This window comes from Xyrauchen texanus, chromosome 25 (assembly GCF_025860055.1).
Source record: "Xyrauchen texanus isolate HMW12.3.18 chromosome 25, RBS_HiC_50CHRs, whole genome shotgun sequence".
NCBI lineage: Eukaryota > Metazoa > Chordata > Actinopteri > Cypriniformes > Catostomidae > Xyrauchen > Xyrauchen texanus.
In genome coordinates, this window is record NC_068300.1 from 33046658 (window position 1) to 33067447 (window position 20790).

The following is a 20790-nucleotide window of genomic DNA, read 5'->3' on the forward strand; positions in this document are numbered from 1 at the left end:
ACTGAGTGCACCTTTAACTAATGCAACAAGTATTACTGAAATATAAATTAAAAGAGTGTATTAAAAAACAAAACAATAAACAAACAAAAAAACATATTAATGTTTTTTCTTCTTAGAGTAATAGATTTGGACAAATTTATTGTAAAATAAATATCACTTACTTTGTGTGGGGAGTCCATTGAAACAAAATGGAAAAAATCATGATAACCCAAACACTATTAAGATTAGAGTACTACCAAATAGAACAAAGGCAATGGACTAACAGGTAAGAGCTGACAAATAGGCCAGATACTGAAAGAATTGCAGATATGAAACTGTTCACAGACTATTTGTTCTCTTTAGCATTCACAGATTCACTGTCTATGGGAGAGTGACTTGAGGGAAGCCATTTTGACACCAACAATATGTCACAGCTTGATTTAGCTTGCAGCCATGTGATAAAACCTGACTTTTTTAAAAGACAAATGCAGTCTAAAGAGACTATCAAAGTTAAGCTCGTTGGCCTGAAAGCAGTGCTACATTTGGTGCAAATATAGTATCAAGCATGGTGATTGTGTCATGGTCTGGATTTGGGGCAAATTGTATTTATTACAGAAGAATGGGCATATCCAAAGATCAGAGAGACAAGCACAAGGAGATGTTGCCACAAGAGGCCAGTAGAGGTCTTATCAAATAATATTTTCCCTTCTTGACAGTCAGTCTTTCTTTGCTGATTAGGTGGACATACAGATACTCAGCATACATTCTGAATCACCTTGCTCTTGTAAAGGTGTGTGTGCGTCCACATACAGTTAAAAATAAATGATAATTGTTACTGCACTAAACTGAGTTTTTCTAGTTGTTTCTGAGATGGTGTGTTTTGTTATGGACTACATGGAATCTGATTTTACATGCAAAGTACATAATCTTTCTGCAAGTCATGGATAGAGACAGAAATTGGAGGACAGATTTTGTTCAATTATACAAATGTTCTTTATGAAACTAAGTCAATCTTTATTTGATGACCAGAGCAAATAAGACACAAAATCCTTAAGGAGCATTTACAGTAAGAGTGCAGGATGAATTTCAGACTCTGCCAAGATCATGAAGACCCACAGGTGGGAGAAAGTAACTGAGGGGGAAGTGCAACAGAAGAGGACTAAACACTCCCATTCAGAGTCTCAAATCAAATAGCTCACTTATTGTCACAATTCATTCAGCTTTATAACACAACTATTCATCAGATGAGGGGTCTATATACTGTACAAAAGCAGAGACAGAGCTGATTGCAGATCCCACTTTATATCAATAGCCAGTTGTATTTTTATTTAATATCAGGGATGAATCATGGTAGTTCAGTTTTGAGTGAACCATTAAAAATGGAATTTACAGATGAGTTCATATACCAAAAACACAGAGAAATCAATGTATTGCTTTCAGTTTGGTGGCAAAAGGTACCAGTGATAATGGCAAGGCCTGAAATACACTCTACTCTAGTGCATGAACGCAAATACGTCTAGCTACACAAGCTCAATTAAACATGCTGCGTTCAAAAATATGTCCGAATGGATTTCTGCAAGGTGAATCATCTTCTACAGACAGTTTTGGAGCAACAGTTTGAACAGTATCTTGCTGAGCAAGTTAGTACAACTCTCGACATTTTTATAGCGAGATACCTTAATAGTAAAGGTCAACCGATGTTGGATTTTGCAGATACTAATAACTAAGTTGGTGGAAAAGGCAGATAACCGATTAATCGGCCAATAGTTTTCAAAATCATCAAAATAGTTTTTATTTATTAGGATAAACCCTTTGAGATGAACCATCTTGTTTTCGAGGGGGTCCGAAATTGAATGTGTTAAACATGTTCTTAAGTGTTTTCCTACTGTGATTCCTAGTGCATAGAGGCAACTAGAGTTCAAATTGGATGAAATCCCAGATGCGCAACCAAAATACAGATAATAACCAGAAAAAAATTATAATTAGTTCAAAACGCGAACATTTAACAATAAACAAGCCCAGAATACACCGTGACCACTTAAGAACCTTCCAACCCCAGCCATGGGGCGGGGGAGGGGGACTATTGGAGAAATATCGCTGTAAAACTTTTTCCAATAACCAATAGTTCTATCAGGAAGACTCGTAGACTTGAGTAAAGTTTAAGATTACATTTATTTGATGAATATGAAACAGGAATATAATGTCTCTCTTTGGCGTAAGCCCCGTCTGGCGGTCCGAAGAAGTTGTACGCGGAACGTCAGATCCTGCCAGAGATAGGAGGCAGGGGCGAGGAGCCTACCCCCATGCAGGACGGGACTCAACTTGTGGTGGTTGGGTGGTCGAGGTTGCCGTGTGAAACGGCAATGTGTATTGTGAGCAGACTTATAAAGCAATGGCTTACATGTGATTGGCTACAGCTGCGAGTCTTCCCACTAGAACTAATCTGCGCTTACAGTAACACCGATTAATAGGTCAACCGCTACCAAATAGTATCACATTAGGTTTACTGGCACAGTCCTTTCAAGGTAAATTCATCGCCCCCTTGAGTACTGATGTTTGACATCACCATCGTAACGCAATAATACAAGTACATCATAAAGGAGGTGTAATTTTTGCGATGTTAAAATACTAGCTCCCAAATTCATATGCAGACACAACTAAGCTCTTTGTAGGTTGATTTCCCTGAAAAGTGTAAACACATTGTTAGGGCATCCTTAACAGCCTGACAAAACAACATTAGTGAGTTTGGGAAACCTGTTTGAAAACAGTAATTATTTAGCCATTCCATTTTCAAATGATAGTGGCATTACACACTTCACACTAAAGTATATACAATGGTGCCACATGTTTGCAATTTGTTGACTTAACATTCACGTCTGCATTTGTGTGCTTGCATTTAGTATGTTTCTGGACCAACTATACTGACATAGCCAGCCAACTTCTGGAAACTTAGTTTTGAATTTTCAAATGGGAACATTGAGAGATGTTTGGAAAACTACAGTTGTGATGGTTGAAAAACAGTTTCCTAACTTTGGCTCATGGTACCCTTCCATTTGGCGCATATTGCAATGCGGACATGCACATAGTTGCGTGTGTTTACATGGGCACTTCACACATGCATTCACACATTCACACATCACCTCCTGAGCTTGATTGTAGGCTTATACACAAAACTGAAGGCTATAATTCTCCCCCCATTCATTATTAAGCTTACAAATAGTTGCTATTAAATAATCAGAACACTTATGCCATATTAAATTAAGGTAATACACTGCAGATCATATTGCATGTAGGGTATTGGGACTGAAAGGAAAAGATTATGATTGTCCAAAGGATGTATTTCCCCTTTAATTAATATAAAAGATAGAAGAAATAACAACCCCAAGTAAACAAATGTAATGCATTTTATGTTATTTTCTATGCAAGACTTTATTAAAGTCTCGTACTGTAACCGTGTCTTTGATCTTTGCCACATGAAATCAAATTTACTAAATCGATTCAGTTTATACAGGCTCCAAAAAAAAAAAAAAATCGTTTAGGATGAACACTTTGAGCCAAGTCCAGATTTGAGGTGTACTCCAAAAGTCAGTGGAACTAATATTGTGAAACTTGAAGATGAGAATGATTCCTAGAAGGATATCCTGAATCAAATCATCTCCTGGATGATTCATTCCACAGTTTTAGCAGAGGATTTGTGTCTGAGGGGTCAGATTAAGCCCTTGATGAAGCTGGTGTCCAGGTGGACAATAAGTATACGGAGGAACGACATCTCTTTCCTAGTATTTTCGAAGATGATTCGAGGATCATCAGACTGACAACGCAGGCAGTTCGGAGCCATGACCATCGCCAAATTATTCACATCCATCTTAGTCCTACTCACATTCACTGGCTGGGCAAAGACCTGGGACAAGCAAAACATGGCATTTAGATATTTGTTGTCACTGTGTATAGGATAGCAATGCTATGTTAACATTGAAGGGAATTACCTGTAAAAAGTTGATGAAGTAGCAGAGCACTATTCTGTTGAGTTCTGGTAGCGACTGAATCACACTAATGGCAGCATCAGGATCTTCATAGTGACTGATACACTGCTTATAGAAACTCTGAGGAATTACTGGATCCTCAAGCTCCCTGTACCACAACTTCAACAGAGATGCTGGGAGACAGAAAGATAGAGATCTATGTGTTACATTCACGTGTAACAAGGAGGAAAAGACTGTGGGAATAGCATATTAATCATGGTACTAACATTATTTTTGCAGTATGCATCATGTATACTGTGCAAAACTGGAATATAATTGCAAAGTAACAATATTAATTAGGGATGTACTGATGCAGAATTTCTAGGGCTGCCCCCTGATAGTCGAACAAATGTTTGTCGATGAGAAGAGGTTGCAGAAAAAACTAACACCGGTATTACCGCTGATACTATGGGGTAATTTTCGTTAAGCAGGGTTAGGGACAAATGAAACAGGAAAAAAATAAGTGCATTTAAAATCTGGGTTTAAACTTTTTGAAAGATAGTTTTAAAAAAGTTGTCAACATATCTGGCAAAGAAAGAACCTGATCATCCGGGCATTCTCTACCGGTCGGGTATTTCGTTATCCGGGAAAATACCTCTTAACCTATTTGTTGTACAAAACCCAGATGGGATAAATCAAGTACTTTGCAACCTCTGTAAGGCAGAATTGAATCACCACAGAAGCACGTCAAGCCTTAACTATCACAAATATGCAGAATGAGACGTTTGTAAATGCTTTTCATGTGGAGTTCAAAGCGACACTCAACACTGGCATTGATGCTTTGACTAAAATCATGAACCTGGCTCACGATTGCGGTAACGACTGCGGATAGACACATTCTGCTAGCTGATAAAAATTGTGGCGGATGAGAGTTTAAAATATTTTAAATATTCATTGCAATGACTAGACAACCTATGTGGAGACTATTTCTTTCAATTAGTCAAACTCCCACTTAGACTTTGGGAAACGTTTAATGTTACTTGAATTGGTGCTATTTTAGTGCATTTTTCTCAATATATATATATATATATATATATATATATATATATATATATATATATATATATATATATCTCATGAAGGAGGGAACAAAAAAATTATTCATTCACACACATTATGTATTTTCCCAATCGGTTAGTCACTGACACGGCTGTTGTGTGTGTGTGTGTAATACATCACAAATGTTCTGCCCTTCCAACCAATGTTTAAGCTGGTTTACGCTTTAATAACGCTAAATGCGTTAATCGTGATTAAGAAAATTAACGTGTTAGACTTTTTAAATTAACCGTATGCATTAACGTGTTAACTTTAACAGCTCTATTAATTACACAACTTCGAAGGAAATGTAAATCTCCTCCATCTTCCATGTGGCTTTAACAAACTTGTCATATTGCTTGCTGCGTCGAACTTTAAGAAGCGCAATCAAATTAGTTGTGTTCAAAATAAAAACGGTAGTTTCACCTCATATATTCTAGCAGTGCAAAGGTTACAAATTGCAACTCTGTTCTGTAATTGTCGACAATTCAAAGTAATTCCACACAAGAGAAATTTACTTTAACACACAGAACAAGTTCTAGGCTCACTGTCCAACACGTTTTTACACCCCTTTTTGACAGGAAATGATCAGCCCTGATTATTGGCTATTTGAAAACATTTAGCTGATGTATGACAATGCAGATAATTGCTTTTATCTGTAGATACCTATGTTTGGTTGATACATCTGTGCATCTCCAATATCTGTTTCCAATATGATAACAGGAAGCCATTCTTTGACTTAAACATGCAACATAATGAGGTGTAGCATTTCATTTAAAACATAACTTCTGTCTTGCACACTCTCTCACACACACAGATACAAGTATTCATGTTTATTTCACACCTGGGACATTGGGATCAGAGAGGTTTTCTGGAATATTCCACTGGTCCACCTGTAGCATGAGAGCATTCACCTCATCAATGTCCCCCGGTACTCTAAAGGATGACAACCCCATGTTCAGTAAAGTAGGTGAGGAAGTGCCAATCATACACATTTGACACATATGACATATTAACTTCATTTCATGAGGTCATGAGTGTTGAAGACATAAATAGCATGCATAGTGTGTTTTAACACTCGACCACATGGTGGAGCCAATTTGTCTCATTATGGCATGACATGTTACTGTTGTGCAGTGAAATATACCTTAGATTTAATGCACTATTACAGTTCAGAGTGTATGTTAGTAGAAGAGTGTGTACTTGAACACTTCCTCCAGAGAAGTATGTATTACACATGGGTAATGAATTGACAGAGACAAGACAAAGTGTCTACAGGAAAACTAAACAGGGGGCCATTAATAACAGGGCACATACTGGCGACAATGGGAAGAAAAATAAACCATCAGAAAGAGAATTGACTTCCATGTCATAAAACAGATAATAAAAGAAGGGACGAGAATGTGAAATCACAAGTCTAGTTTGGGCTTGTTTCTCTCTCAGGTAAATCAATGCAAGTTCAGACTTCTGACAGTCTTGCGGCTCTGTTGTGTTTTTTATGTTGCCAAATGTCAACCAGACAAATTAATGTTTGAATGAAAATACCCTGAACAGACCACCCAAATCAATACAGCTAAATGAAGACTAGGAACAACTGTGTTTCCCACCTTCCATTTAGTGGGGGAAGTTAGAGAAAGGTGTGTGCATGTTTAGGGAGTTTCAGTCATAAATCTTCATACGTCAGTATGGCCATTTGTGTAGTAATTCGTTTTACAAGAAGTTCCCCTTCAAACTATATGCAAATAATGTTGTAATTTGCTATATATAAAAGGCTTAACACTTTTCCAGTTATGATGGGGCCCCTTTTCTCTTTCTATGTATGTGTCTCACCTGAAAATGCCCTCAGTTTGGGCTCCACCCAGGGCCAGTACGTATTGCGAGAGCTGCACTTGCACCCAAGGAAGTTTCCTATCTGGGAAGAGCTCACTCTGTCTCTCCATGATCTCCTCCAGAGCACTGCCGAACAGAGATGGCGTCACGATGGCATTCCGTCCGTGATCAATCTCCTCCAGAGTGGGCTTCCTCAGACCCTAAAGATGGAACAAGGGAAATTCACACATTATATGTGCGATTCAAATATGTTCAATGTATTAACATTGTGGCTTCAGAAGACTTGGAATATAGTACACAAATCACATAAAACACTACATGTTTCCCTTTTTATTTAACTATGTAGAACATACAGACGCCATGTCAATTTTAACTAAATATGGTACAACAACACTGAGTATGATAATCCATAGCTGTGTGGTGTTGGGGTAAATATATCCCCCCAGTAAAAATCTTGTAGACAGTGGTGGGACGGCTGATTACAGGGTGGGACGGGTAAAAGGACAAAGAGGGAGGGGATACAGCTACTGCCAGTGCCTTAACCAGTGATATGTGTATGTGGAAGTCATGTAAAAGGGTTATAGAGGGGACTAAGGGGTTGTTGTAACTTTAGTTTCGTAGTTTTGGGTTAGTAGATTAGTACTTCTCATGGTGTGTTCATAAAGGCTGGGTGCTCCAATTGCTAACAGATGTGACCAATTTAAGATGGCTGCACTATATACTGCTTCTTTTGACCATTCTGAGACTCCTGGGTATGATCTAGCAGCTCTGCTGGCATCTAAAAATAAACATTATCCTGGGAAAAAGTGTCTGTTTTCAATTATCATTTGTCATCACATGATAGAATCATCCAACTTCTGTGTCTGGTTAAACCATTTATGTAAAATTAGTTATGTTTAGCTCTGATCAAGGAGTGACTAATGCCTGACTTTTATATTCCAACAATGCTCGATTCTCAACAGGGGTGAAGGGTGACATCTATTAATGGTGTTATATATGTTGTTTTGCTATGTGCGTTAATTCTGCCTCTCTTACCTTCTTGCCCCCAGTAATGGCCACCTTCTGCAGCTTACGGTAGCAGTACTTAGCGTAAGTGCTGATGGGAAGACCTGTCAAAGAAAATAAATAGAAAATATTACTGACCAATGGCAGAGTTATGAAAGGAAATAAAATAAGAGGCCACTGAGTGATCCAGTGCAGTGGAGAAATTAAGTGTTTTCTGTCAAATTTAGTTCCCCAGAATCAAAAGAGCTTGAGGGGAGGCAAAGGTTGGCTTGTGAATGGAGTCTTGTGACTTGTATCAGGGTCCTATGCATAAAAGTATTTTCAAACAATGCAAATGCTCTCATACTTTATAGTCTCTGAGTTCATTGCCCAACACATTACGAAAGAGTGCAAATGAGGGAAGAGACGCAAATGAGGGAAGCGAGACGGTGCACTGGTCAAACTGCGTGGCTTCCGAAACGCGCTGCCAAGAGTAGATCTAGTGAATCGCAGCTCTCTTCCTAACAAAACTGATAAATTACTTCTTCTAACCCATACAAATAAGGACTTTGCTAACTCTGCTGCTCTGTGCTTCATGGAAACCTGGCTGAGTGAAACCATTCCGGACAGAGCGTTACATCTGCCGGGCTTTCAGCTGTTCAGAGCGGATCGCATCACAGAGTTATCGGGGAAAAAGAGAGGCGGTGGAACATGCTTTTACATCAATGCATGTTTGTGTACAGACGGAACGGCATTGAAGAAGATGCGTTGCCCTAATTTAGAAGAGCTCATCCTCAACTGTAAGCCTTTCTACTCGCCATTCAAGTTTTCCTTGTTTACTCTGGTGAGGGTTTACATTCCAACAGATATTTCCCAAAGGTTTGCCACATAACTGCCTGCCAGTAGTAGCAGTGCCAATAAAAACTTTACAGTTTTGTTTGCTACAAATAAATAGCTGTTGCACTGTATGTTAACGTATGGTTTATATGTATTCATGTTTGGTTCATTCAGAACTGCAAAAAATACATGGGATATTGCAAAAACAACAGATCCATTTACCAACACAAGATCAAACATTTCACATACGCACTCGTAAAAAAGAGAGAAATGGACAAAATTGATGAGGCATAAGCACAGTACAAGTAGCTGCTAGTTTGCACATAACACACGGAAGATCATATTCTCTTACTGTGAAGACAAATCTCAATGATTCACGCGTGTATAAGTGTTTTCCAGCAGTTAGTTATATCTGAAAACCTCAACCCTAATTCTAGCCATGCATGACTGATCAAAGTGCTGCAGGGCAAATGCTTGATGGGAACATTTTGAGTGAGATGGATGCAAATGGTGAATGTGTCCTCACATTTACAAAATGCATGAGGTATAACGTTTAACTGTGAACTGAAAAATGGCTACAAACCAATGTTTAATGTAAACAGAATCTGACATCCACGCTCCGGTAGATGAAATATCACAATCACAGCAATATTGAAGTATCTACTAGTGACTCTGGCTAATACACAACAATGTAGTGAGCAATCGATTCTATTAAACAAAAGGAACACTTAAAAAAATTGCAGCAGTTCCTTCCCTTGTATCTTCTTGGGAACATGAGTCATTATTTGGCTGAACAACCTTTTACGGTTACACTGGGTCTGATATTCAGATCCACAGGGTGAGATTTACTGCAAACAGGTGACGGAGGGTTTTGAGGGCTGAACTCAAGCCTGAGAAGCAGACAGCAACAACAGACACTTAGAGGCTTCAGGCCTCTTTGGGGGGGGGGGGGAGGTCCTCCATTAATATGAATACCAGTATTAAATGTAGCTAAATGAACCTAAAAGCTAGTACATATGTAATATTTGCATGTTAAAACACTGGAGAAATGGCTTAGACATGTGCCTTGTCCAATTCCTTCTACAAATGGTGAGAACACGTAATGATATTTTTTAAAAAGGCTAACGTTAAAGCCAAGTCTCTTAGTAACAGAACTAACAGGAACAGGTGGGTCTGTCTTTTACTACACAAAACAATCTGTGAATCACAGAGACCCTGATGACTCTTGTGTCTATGATGCTGTGAAAACATGTTTAACAAGCAGTTCAGACATTTCATAAGAGCCTGTCTCACCTCTCTCTGACATAGCCTCTGTTGTACTCTACTCCAACCTTGGAAAACTTCCATTTTCCCACCATCTTTTTATCAGTTCTCATTTTCATACCTTAATCACTGTATACTATATAACAGCATGAGTCATTTTAAATCACGATACAGTCATTTTTGCCTGAAATGTTATGATTGTTATTGTTACTATAATTTTTATTATTATAATCAACAAAACAGTAAAATTAATATTATAAATCAGATAGTTACGACTAAAATTTGATTGGATGTGTTACATTCAAAACCATTGTAAGGGGCCGTTCGCAACAAACATGTTTTTGTGTCAGTCTGCTCTGTTTTAATATGTAAACATGCGCTGGCAGACCTATTTGACCATCACACTGTTTTTTCAATGTCTTGCGCAGCGCCAAAGTTTTAAGACACCATGTCAAGTTACAAGTACTTAGGACTTTTAAAACAGTGTCTCAAGACACCTGGGTTCTGTTTCATTCATTGTGCTGAGTGTCTAGTTTTTATTTTTTAATGCAAGAATGTGTTGCGTTTAAACAGACCCTACCTGATATAAGCACACCTGTAACCAAACATCGGTTTTATATTAATACTAAAGTAGTGATTTTGCTTGGCAACTGTAAACAATGTCAACTCCACATTATGTTAATAACAAATACTTCCTTGTTTGAATTTATTTGGGTCCTGCTCTGCATTTTCGCATTACCTCATGTTTTTTTGTCGCATTATTGTGTAAATAACGTGGCCCACTGATTGCCACGCAAACACACACAAATGGTATTAATGCAATAACAAAATCTAAAAAATGTCTACAGACACATTGCCCTACTTTTCTGTAAGTAGTGTTCATTTGTCTAGGCTGACTCTCTTCTCTACATTTGTCATCCTCTTGACGCAACCTTCCTCTCTCTCATGAGCTTTCAGTATCTTGTGCAATTGGGAGTTGAACACACTTTTATCATCGACCTCTTGGAGATAAAGAATGGCAATTTGGACACTTCAGACACTGAGAGAAAGGAAGAGAGGAGGGTGAAAAAGAAAAGGGGCTATATGAGGGTTGGTTTGCATACAAATAGTGCTAATGTTTTAACGGCTGTTCTTTAAGCTCAAACAGCGCACAAATTAGTTTCTTTGTTCCAACAACACACCTCTGACCCCCACAGGAGGCAAGAGGATGCCACACCACCCCAAAACATCCTGACACTATGGGGGCATTTACACTTGGTCATTTCATGCATTTTTTACTGATGGGATTGCTCTCCAATTAAAAAAGCACATTCCATTTACACATGGCCACATAAATATAGCCAAATGGGTATAAATCTGATCTTCAATTCCCACGCTAGATGCAAATAAAACAGATTTCACTTCCATGATTGTGCTAATGGTGGGCAGCAAATTTAAAAGATGTGATTTAACATTTAAAGGAATAGTTCACCCAAAAATGAAAATTTGCTGTTAATTTACTCTCCCTCGGGCCATCCAAGATGTATCGGAGTTTCTTTCTTCATCAAAACAGAATTTAAGATTTTTAGGATTTCATTTCAGGCCCTTTAAACAATGCCAGTGAATGTAGTTAAAAAGTATATAAGTATTGTTTTGTTTATAAAAATAACCAATGTGTTCAGAAGAACTTTATTTGTTGACTGGGGTCATGTGGTTTATTTTGATGCACCCTAAATATGCATTTTGGACCTTCAAATAATGGAGTACATGCACTTGCATTGTTTAAAGGAGGCCTGAAAGGTAATCCTTAAAAATCTTAAATTCAGTTTTGATGAAGAAAAAAACATCTCGGATGGCCTGAGGGTAAATTAACAGCAAATTTTAAACAGAGACAGCACATTCATAAGAAGTTGGTAGTGTAAATGGACTGTATGCAATGAATTAAAAGAATTTAAAATTACATTCTTCTGTGCTTTAACTTCGTCCTTGATGAATATCAGGCATATTTCTATGGCAACGTCACGCTGCTTTTATATGCATGGAAAATGTGATTCTCATCGATATGACCTTTGTGATTATTAAACCACAAACTGCTGTGATTGAATTAATTCAATAAATAGTCTGCTTGAGCTGCTCACTTCATGTGCGCTGCTCTGTCCTGTCTGTATTGTGTTGGTGCATTACAGTTTTTTAGAGCATTTCTGTGCTCCACAATTACATCTCATGCTCAGAGTAAAAGATGTGCTCTGTTCAGTTCCCTGTCAAAAAGCTACACTTTGATGCTGCGCTGATTTAGCGCTTTGGGAACAACTTTTGGTGTGACCAGCTGTGAATATGTGTGCAACACGTCAATGAAATTGACCAGAATTTATAGGGCTATAAATAGATGCGTCACAGGTGCATTGTCAGATCTTTTGTCTTCAGATCATTCTGTGTGTTGTGCTTCTTGATTGTCAGAACTTTCTACTTTCCTCTTTTAGGAGTTAGAATTGTTAGGCAGTGCGCAGAAACCTTTCTTTCTCTTTTCTTTAAAAAAAAAGAAGAAAAAGAATGACTGATAAACAAGGCAAGCGGTGTATGTTCCCATGTTTACGCTCTATGGCTGAAACGGACATACACCAGTTTTGTTTTGTGTGTTTGGGGGAAGAGCATGCTGCTCTTGCAATGGGGCGGGGCTGGTGCGAGCATTGCGATCTGTTTACAGTCAAAATGCTTTGCACTCGTCTCGCTTACTTCCAAGAGCCAGCGCCCACTCTTTCATTGTGGGGCTCTCGCATAGATCTGGCTGAGGAGCGAGAGACGGGTCCATCCCTATCACTCGTTCTCTCCCCAGATCCAGCTGATCCTTCTCGTAAGCCTGAAGCACGCTTCGGCACCTCTTCGGTTCACGAGCGGGACGCTGAACCTCTGAACATTCCACGCACAATAAAAAAGCAGCTGAGGAATTACTCGAGGTGGTTTCTCGGGCTGTGGCCAGGCCACAGTAAGACTTGCCACACAAACAAGAGACCCTCAAACGCTCCAAATTATTAGACAGATTTCTGTCTGGTGGACAAAAAAAAAAGGAAGGGAACGATATATCAGTCCCTTCTTTGATGACCTCCATGATGAGCTCTCTCGTTCATGGAGGAAACCGTGTCTTCGTGACCTCGACGTAGACATATTCGACTATCGTGGGTGCCGAGGAACGGGGGTATTCAGTGATGCCGCCGGTAGAAGAGACACTTGCGGGTTATCTCTCGCCTGGCTCGGCATCATCACTAAAGAGACCCACTCTCCCCACAAAGCCGTGCAGGACCACCTCCACTCTTGTTGGGAAGGCTTATCAGGCAGCAGGTCAGGCTGGTGCTGCCCTGCACACTATGGCAGTGTTACAGTTGTACCAGGCTGATCTGTTGAAGGACCTGAGTGCAGGCACATCAGTAGACGAAGAGGCTTTCTCTGAGCTTCGTCGAGCCACGGATCCACGCGACCAAGCAGACGGCTCGCGCCATTGGCCGGTCTATGTCTGCTTTAGTCAGCATGGAGAGAGACTCAACCTGTCAGGCATCAGAAACAAAGACAAAGTTTTCCTCCTCGATGCCCAGGTTTCACCTTCTGGCTTATTTGGTGACACTATGAATGTAGATATCACCAGGTTCCAGGAGGCAAAGAGTCTCGAGGAAGCCTTCGGACAATTCCTTCCTCGCCGCACTCAGGGGGAGGGTCCGTCGGCCAACCAGCCCCGCCCCGCCCCGGTCCTTCTAGAAGGGAGGCTCAAAAACAAAGTGTGATGAGTCGTGCTCCCCCTCGTAGAGACTGGGGGCCGGCTCGTCGCCCTCAGCAGCCCCCAAAGCAAGACCTCAGGGTAGTCATTTCTAAGAAGAAAAAACCCTGAAGGTCTTCCGCCCAGCCTTGTGGGGGTAGCCCCCCTCGGGTAGGGGTGCGTGAAGCATTCACCTGTACCTTCCCGATACCCCCATGAAACCTCTCCATTCCCGCTGCCTCTGGTGTTTCGGGAGTTAGAGGTTTCCAGCAAAATGTTGGGTGTTCCGTTGCTTCCTGCCTTAGTCCAGGATGCGGAACACTCGACATCCCCTCAACAGGAAGTGTCAAAATTGATACCCATCTCAGAGAACCTGGCAGCGCGGAAGCTACTGCCAAGTGTTTCTATGTGGGTTCTAAGAACAGTAGAAAAAGGATACAGAATTCAATTTGATTGCCATCCTCCGTGTTTCAATGGTGTGGTCTCCACTACCGTGAAACCGGAACAAGCATGTCTACTGTGGAAAGAACTGCAAAATCTCTTGGTCAAAGGGACCATAGAACATGTTCCACTTCCAGAGAAAGAGTCAGGATACTACAGCAGATACTTCCTGGTTCCCAAGAAGGGTGGGGAGTTGCGTCCGATTTTAGACCTTCGAGGCTTGAATCGCTCAATCAGGGTGTTCAAGTTTAAGATGCTAACTGTCAAAACGGTTGTGTCTCAAATCCAATATCATGATCGGTTGGTCACAATCGATCTCATGGATACATATATTCATATAGAAATTCTGCCACAACACAGGAAGTTCCTGAGGTTCGCTTTCAGGGGCGATGCTTTCCAATATCGGGTTCTTCCATTCGGCCTAGCCCTATCATCCTGCACATTTACGAAATGCATGGATGCAGCACTGGCTCCTTTGTGACTCCGGGGCATTCGCATTCTGAATTACATAGACGACTGGCTGATACTAGCACAGTCACAAGAACTGGCAGTTCAGCACAGGAATATCACTTAGCTCATCTGGTTTCTCTGGGTCTGTGACTCAATGTCAAAAAGAGAGTTCTCTCTCCCACTCAGGAAATTACCTATATGGGCGTTGTACGGAATTTGATCATGGTGCGGGCACAATTGTCTCCCGCTCGAATCGTGTCCATTCAGAACACCCTGAGCAAAGTCAGGCTAGGCCAATGTTGCACTGTTCATCAGTATCAACGAATACTAGGTCTCATGGCATCTGTGTCCTTGGTGATCCCTTTGGGCCTTCTGCACATGAGACCGTTTCAGTTGTGGCTCAAAACCAGGGGATTTCATCCAAAGGCCAGTCCCCTAAGGCAGATAAGGGTTATGCCGCGCACTTCATACCCTTTCTATGCGGTTTAGACCCCGGTTCCTCACTTTGGGTCCCACTCTAGGTGCGTCCTTAAGTGGTCGTCCAGCTCAAAGGGAATGGGAGGGTCATCAGCTTGATTGGCACATCAACTGCCTCGAGTTGATGGCAGTATTTCTGGCTCTGAAATACATCCTCCAGTATTTGAGAGGCTGCCATGTCCTGGTGCGGGTGGACAACACAGCAGTAGTCTATTACATAAACTATAAAGGAGGTCTACATTCACATTCACGCCAGCTCAACAGACTGGCACGGCAGATTCTCCATTGGACCCAGGGCAAGCTCCTGTCAATCAGAGAAGTTTATATCCCTGGATGCCTGAATATGGGAGCAGATTTACTGTCCAGACAGAAAATACAGACGTGGGAGTGGAAACTCCACCCCGAGGTAGTGAAACAAATCTGGGTGAGATTTTACATAGCGGAAGTGGACCTCTTCGCCTCCCAACAGACAGAGCAATGTCCCCTCTACTTCTCTCTGAGTCACCCAGCCCCCCTGGGTCTGGACGCGATGGCACATACATGGCCCAGAATGAGCCTGTATGCATTTCCTCTGGTTTCTCTTCTTCAGTATTGGCCAGTGTTCGCCAGCAAGGATCTTGTCTCTTACTGATAGTGGTGCGCTGGCCGAAAAGAGTATGGTTCTCAGAGATAATGTCTTTCCTCGACGGCTTGCCTTGGGCAATTCCGGACAGGAGGGACCTTCTGTCCCAGGTGCAGGGACAATATTTCATCCCCGGCCCGAGCTGTGGAACCTTCATGTTTGGCCCCTGAAGGGTACCAACTGAGGGACACTGGGTTTTCACCTGAAGTTATTGAGACCTAGATTCTAAGTGCTAGGGCTCCCTCTACTAGAAGAAGTTACACCAATTAATGGGGTGTCTTTGAAAGATGGTGCAGTACACATAATGCAGATCCAGTTAACTGCCAGATTGCTTCAGTTCTGGACTTTCTGCTGGAAAAATTGTCAGCAGGCACATGCCCCACCACTCTCAGGGTTTACGTGAACGCTCTATCGGCTTGCCACGCCTTGATTGACGAGGTGTCATTGGTGAGACATCCTCTGCATTTTTTCCCCTTCATTTCCACTTGCCACTGGACAAAACACTACATCCGAACCACGGCAACCGTGGAAATATTGGAATCTTTAGAACACTTCATTGACGACATTCATAAACAACCCCACCGGGAATACTCTGTGCACTCAGATGACAACAACACAGCGGCCATAGAGGTGAGTGTACTTGAGTCAATAAATAACAAACTGGCAATCCTCGAACTGTTGCAGCAAGACATTAAAGACTTAAAAGACCAGTCTGAAATTCAGTCAGACCAAATAGAATCGCTACAAAAGGAAAACAATGAACTGCAAACAAGGATCACAACTCTCACATCGCAAATCGACAAAATCTCAGTGGAAAACAAAATAATGAAAGATACCCGCAACATATGAACACAGCATTCATTTCAGTTCTGTTTAAACCAAACAAGGACCCATCATTCTGCACCGGCCACTATCTCTTATTAACAGTGACATTAAAATAATTAGTTAAGCACTAGCCACATGCTTAGAATCTGTCATACCATCTGTCATCCCCCTCGACCAAACAGGCTTTATCAAAGGGCGTAATTCATCAAACGATACACATCACTTATTTAAAATCATGAACATCTGTAAACAACAAAATACCAATACAATCAGTGTTGAGTAAATCAGTAATGTGGCTACGCTGATGTTGTTGTGATGCGGCTATGAGCAAACCAGTGGCGGGCCGTGCATTTAAGTCAAGGTCTTCAGTGTGATTTATGCCATTAAGAAAACACAGTTTCACAATAAATAAAACAACCTATGCCTTTGGGCATCATACATTATGTCGCAGCTAAATAGTAATAACAATTGACATTTTAAAAACACGTCAACGCACGAAAGCCAAAACTTGAAACAACACTTAATGCTCAAGCAAGCCTAATTTTAACTGCAGCATGACTGTTTTGTGAAATGACCGTCTCCCGAACAGACATTCAAAAATCATAATGTTTCATATGAATCTACCAAGGAGGTCTATAATACATGGAAAAATCTATCTAATAATATTTGCGATTTAAATACATTTTGTTTCGTCAGGGTACACGGTTATGCTGCGTTCCATTCTAGTTGGATGTGGGATATTCCTACTTGATATCTCAGACCATAAATACATTCCATTCCCCGATATTTGGAACTGCAACACTCCCGTTGGCTTAGCAGGGGTTTGACTCTCATTAGTGATGTCTCCTAGCAACCCAACTGATAAACATTGCTGCAGTGCTATCATTTGTGCTTCATGTGAACGATTATCAAAAGAGATTATAATGTTTTATACACCTATTTCTGCAGCCATTTCATAAACAAGCTTTAATATCATGAAATTTGGAAACAAACTCATTCAGCGATATTACTTAATAAAATGAAAGTTTATCTTTGTATATCTCCCTGAGTGTCATGTTTGTGTGACATCATGCACCTTCATCTTGGCAAAATCGGAGTTGAGAATTTCTGCACAAGCCAATAAGTTGTAATTCTGACTTCAAGATGCATTCCATTACACTGTTCCTAGTAGGAAGTTGTAAAATGGACTTTTCGAGTTGAATAGAACACAGCACTACTTTCCAAAACTTGATCCGACACTTCTAATTTACACTTAGAAAACTCCTGATGTTGCTATGATAATGCAATTCAATAATGCTTACCAATTTGCTTGAAGTGAAAATCAGTCCTCCTTTCCAGTTTAATTATGCAATCACACGGTTCATGCAGAACATCTCAGGTTTGTAAATCCATAAGGATCTCTTTCTCAATGGCGATAGCGGCAGTAATGACAACAGACCTCGTGCTCTTCGCTTTCAAATTATGCCACTTAAAGCGTGATTGCGTCACTCAAGGTCAAGGCCAGCTAGATGGCCTCAACCGAGACATATCCTAAAGATCACACCCACCAAGAACAAATAAATCAATCTGATTGGCTGATGAATCTGACAATCTGACTTTAGTTGCTCATTCATTTGCACTGTTGAGGGATTCTGTGGAAAATCTAAAGGCCTGAGGGGGTGGAGCTCAAACTCACACGCTGCTTCGGCTAACGAGCTTGGCTTTGGGCATGCGAGTTGTCACACTTGTAAGCAGTCAAGGAATAAATTCTGACTGAATAAACTTTTAGTTTTTCTCTATTTGTTTGTAGATTAATTAAGAGTGGAAAACGATTAAAAATACATAGGCAAAAAGGTGATTGAGAATGAAAGAATGAAAAATATTTATTTATTTGCCATGTTAGGCCTAGAGACGGCTTTGCTGGCCCTGAGAATTCGCCACTGGAGCAAACATATAAAAACCACTGTGGTTGCTGTGTACAGCTGCAAACAGCTCAGTGATTGGTTACTGCTGGTAATAAAAACAGTAGAACCACAACCTACTGAACGTGACTCATGGATGGATGACACAGACCTAAAGACATACACAAGTGTATGTACCCACTGATTAAATGTATGATTAATGACAAATAATATAATAGCCTGACACAGCCTTACATTGTTTTAGCTGCTGAATATTTCGATACATATATCATGTACGTCACATTACAGATGTTAAATGAATTGAAAATTCTGTTTCATGTTGTCTTTAGGTAAAAAACTGCAATGAACTACTCAACAGGATTATGCTTCACTAGAGGACATGAAACAACAAATAATTACAATATTGAAACATAAATACATGAAAGAATCCAAACGTAAAACTTAAAAGTTTTAATAAATAACTTATACTGTAATTAATAATTGTGTGGTCTAGTGCATATACTGTAGATCCGGGCTGAAAGGTTGTAGGGTTCAATCCTGCAAAGGTTGGGCCATGAACTATATCCACTGTGCCTTTAACAAGACACTTAGCCTCAAGATGCTCCAGGTGGATTGTCCCTGTAATAAGTGTCTTATAAGTCACTTCCTATAAAAACCATCTGCTAAATAACTACTTATTAACATACTAAATAATACAACATACAGTACATATTAGCCTAGCATTTCCACCTCAAACAATAACAGAGGCCATTACTTCAGCACTCTTGTTCTAGCGCAGAGTGGCAGACAGTGTAATTAACTGAGGCCAGGCTGGAGCTGCATTATTAAGAGCCCACGCTGAGCTGTCTCTTCAAACTATGTTTTGGAGCGAGGCTCTTGAGAAAGGCTTACTGTGTGTGGAAAAAAATAAAGGACAGACAGATAAAAGAATGAACTGAGGGTTAAGTTGGATGGCAGCCACTGAGGGTGTAACCTGATCAAAATGTCCCACTCTGTTTTTGTCTCAATCTGTATGTTCCTCTTTCTCTTTCCATCTCCTATCACTCTCGCTTTAAGACTGAAATACGTTCTCAGGATCTCTATTGCCTGTCAACCCACAAACTCTCTGTCTTTCTGTTTCTCTCTCTCTGAGCTGTGTGGCAACAGGCCAGGGAAGCGTGGGACAGATTGTCTTGTTGCTCAAAGCTTTAATCTTCCCTCTATAAGAGACTGAGGGGTGAATTCACTAAACAGTTGTGCCACTTTTGCGTGCGGTATTTCAGCGCAAAAACCTGCGTTTTATTCAATCTAGTTTAACCAATGCAATTGCCGCTTAAAAACAAACACGCTTATTTAGTGGTGCGTCAATCAGAAAATGTGAGGCCGATACCGATCTCTGATTTTTTTAAACACTAACATCGGCCAATACCACACTTTTGCAAATTACAGTGGCAAGAAAAAGTATGTGAAACCTTCGGAATTTAAGTATAAATTTGTCTTAAAATCTAGTTTCATCTTCATCTAAGTTACAATAATAAACAAACAAAATCTGTTTTAACTACTAATACCCATAGTATAGTATTGTTCTTGTTCATATTGAACACATCATTCAAACATTGACAGTGTAGGTGGGAAAAAGTATGTGAAACCCCTAGGCTAATGATGTCAACAAAAGCTGATCAGAGTCAGGAGTTGGCAAACCTGGTATCCAATTAATGAAACGAGATTGGAAGTGTGGGTTAGAGCTACTTTGACTTATAAAAATCACTCAGACATTTTGAGTTTGCTATTCACAAGAAGCATATGCTGATGCGGGCCATGCCTTGCAAAAAAGAGATCTCAGAAGACCTACGATCAAGAATCGTTGCTATGCATAAAGTTGGAAAAGTTTATGAAGTTGAAGAGCTTATATATTCATCTGTCCACAGTTAGACAAATTGTCTATAAATGGAGACGATTTATTACTGTGGCTACTCTCCCTAGAAATGGCCATCCAGCCAAGATGACTAAATAGGTACACCGCAGAATGCTCAATGAGGTAAGGACCCCTACAGTGACATGGTTAACATCTCTGTTCACGAGTCTACTATACGGGAAACATTAAATAGCCATGGTGTCCACGGCAGGACACCACAAAAGAAGCAGTCCTAATTTAGTAATAATGATAATTTTCTATCCTGTCCCTGTTTGAAACACTTCTTTAAATTTCAATGTAAATGCTATGATTGGCTTACATCGTGCAGCCACTTGAATACAGCCATATACACTCACTGAGCACTTTCTAGGAACACTTTGGTCCTAATAAAGTATCCGACATGGTCTTCGGCTGTTGTAGCACATCCACCTTAAGGTTCCACTTTATGTGCATTCTGAGATGCTATTCTGTTCACTACAATTGTACAGAGTGCTTGTCTGAGTTAC

General features: G+C 40.4%; 1 protein-coding gene across 5 annotated transcripts in view; it reads right to left on the bottom strand.

The window, feature by feature from the left end:
* Positions 1-858: 858 nt before the first annotated feature.
* Positions 859-20790, bottom strand: part of LOC127619189 (rho GTPase-activating protein 39-like) — a 122184-nt gene continuing 102252 nt past the window's right edge. For 3 of the 5 annotated variants that reach the window (XM_052091989.1, XM_052091987.1, XM_052091988.1), the window contains exons 5-9: positions 7902-7975; positions 6867-7066; positions 5881-5972; positions 3966-4135; positions 861-3880 (exon numbers count right to left, since the gene is read on the bottom strand). In XM_052091989.1, the coding sequence (XP_051947949.1) occupies positions 3686-3880; positions 3966-4135; positions 5881-5972; positions 6867-7066; positions 7902-7975 (731 nt within the window). In that variant the 3' untranslated portion in view covers positions 861-3685. Of the gene's footprint in view, positions 3881-3965; positions 4136-5880; positions 5973-6866; positions 7067-7901; positions 7976-20790 lie in introns of all 5 variants that reach the window. The other 2 variants (XM_052091986.1, XM_052091990.1) reach the window with 2 other exon arrangements.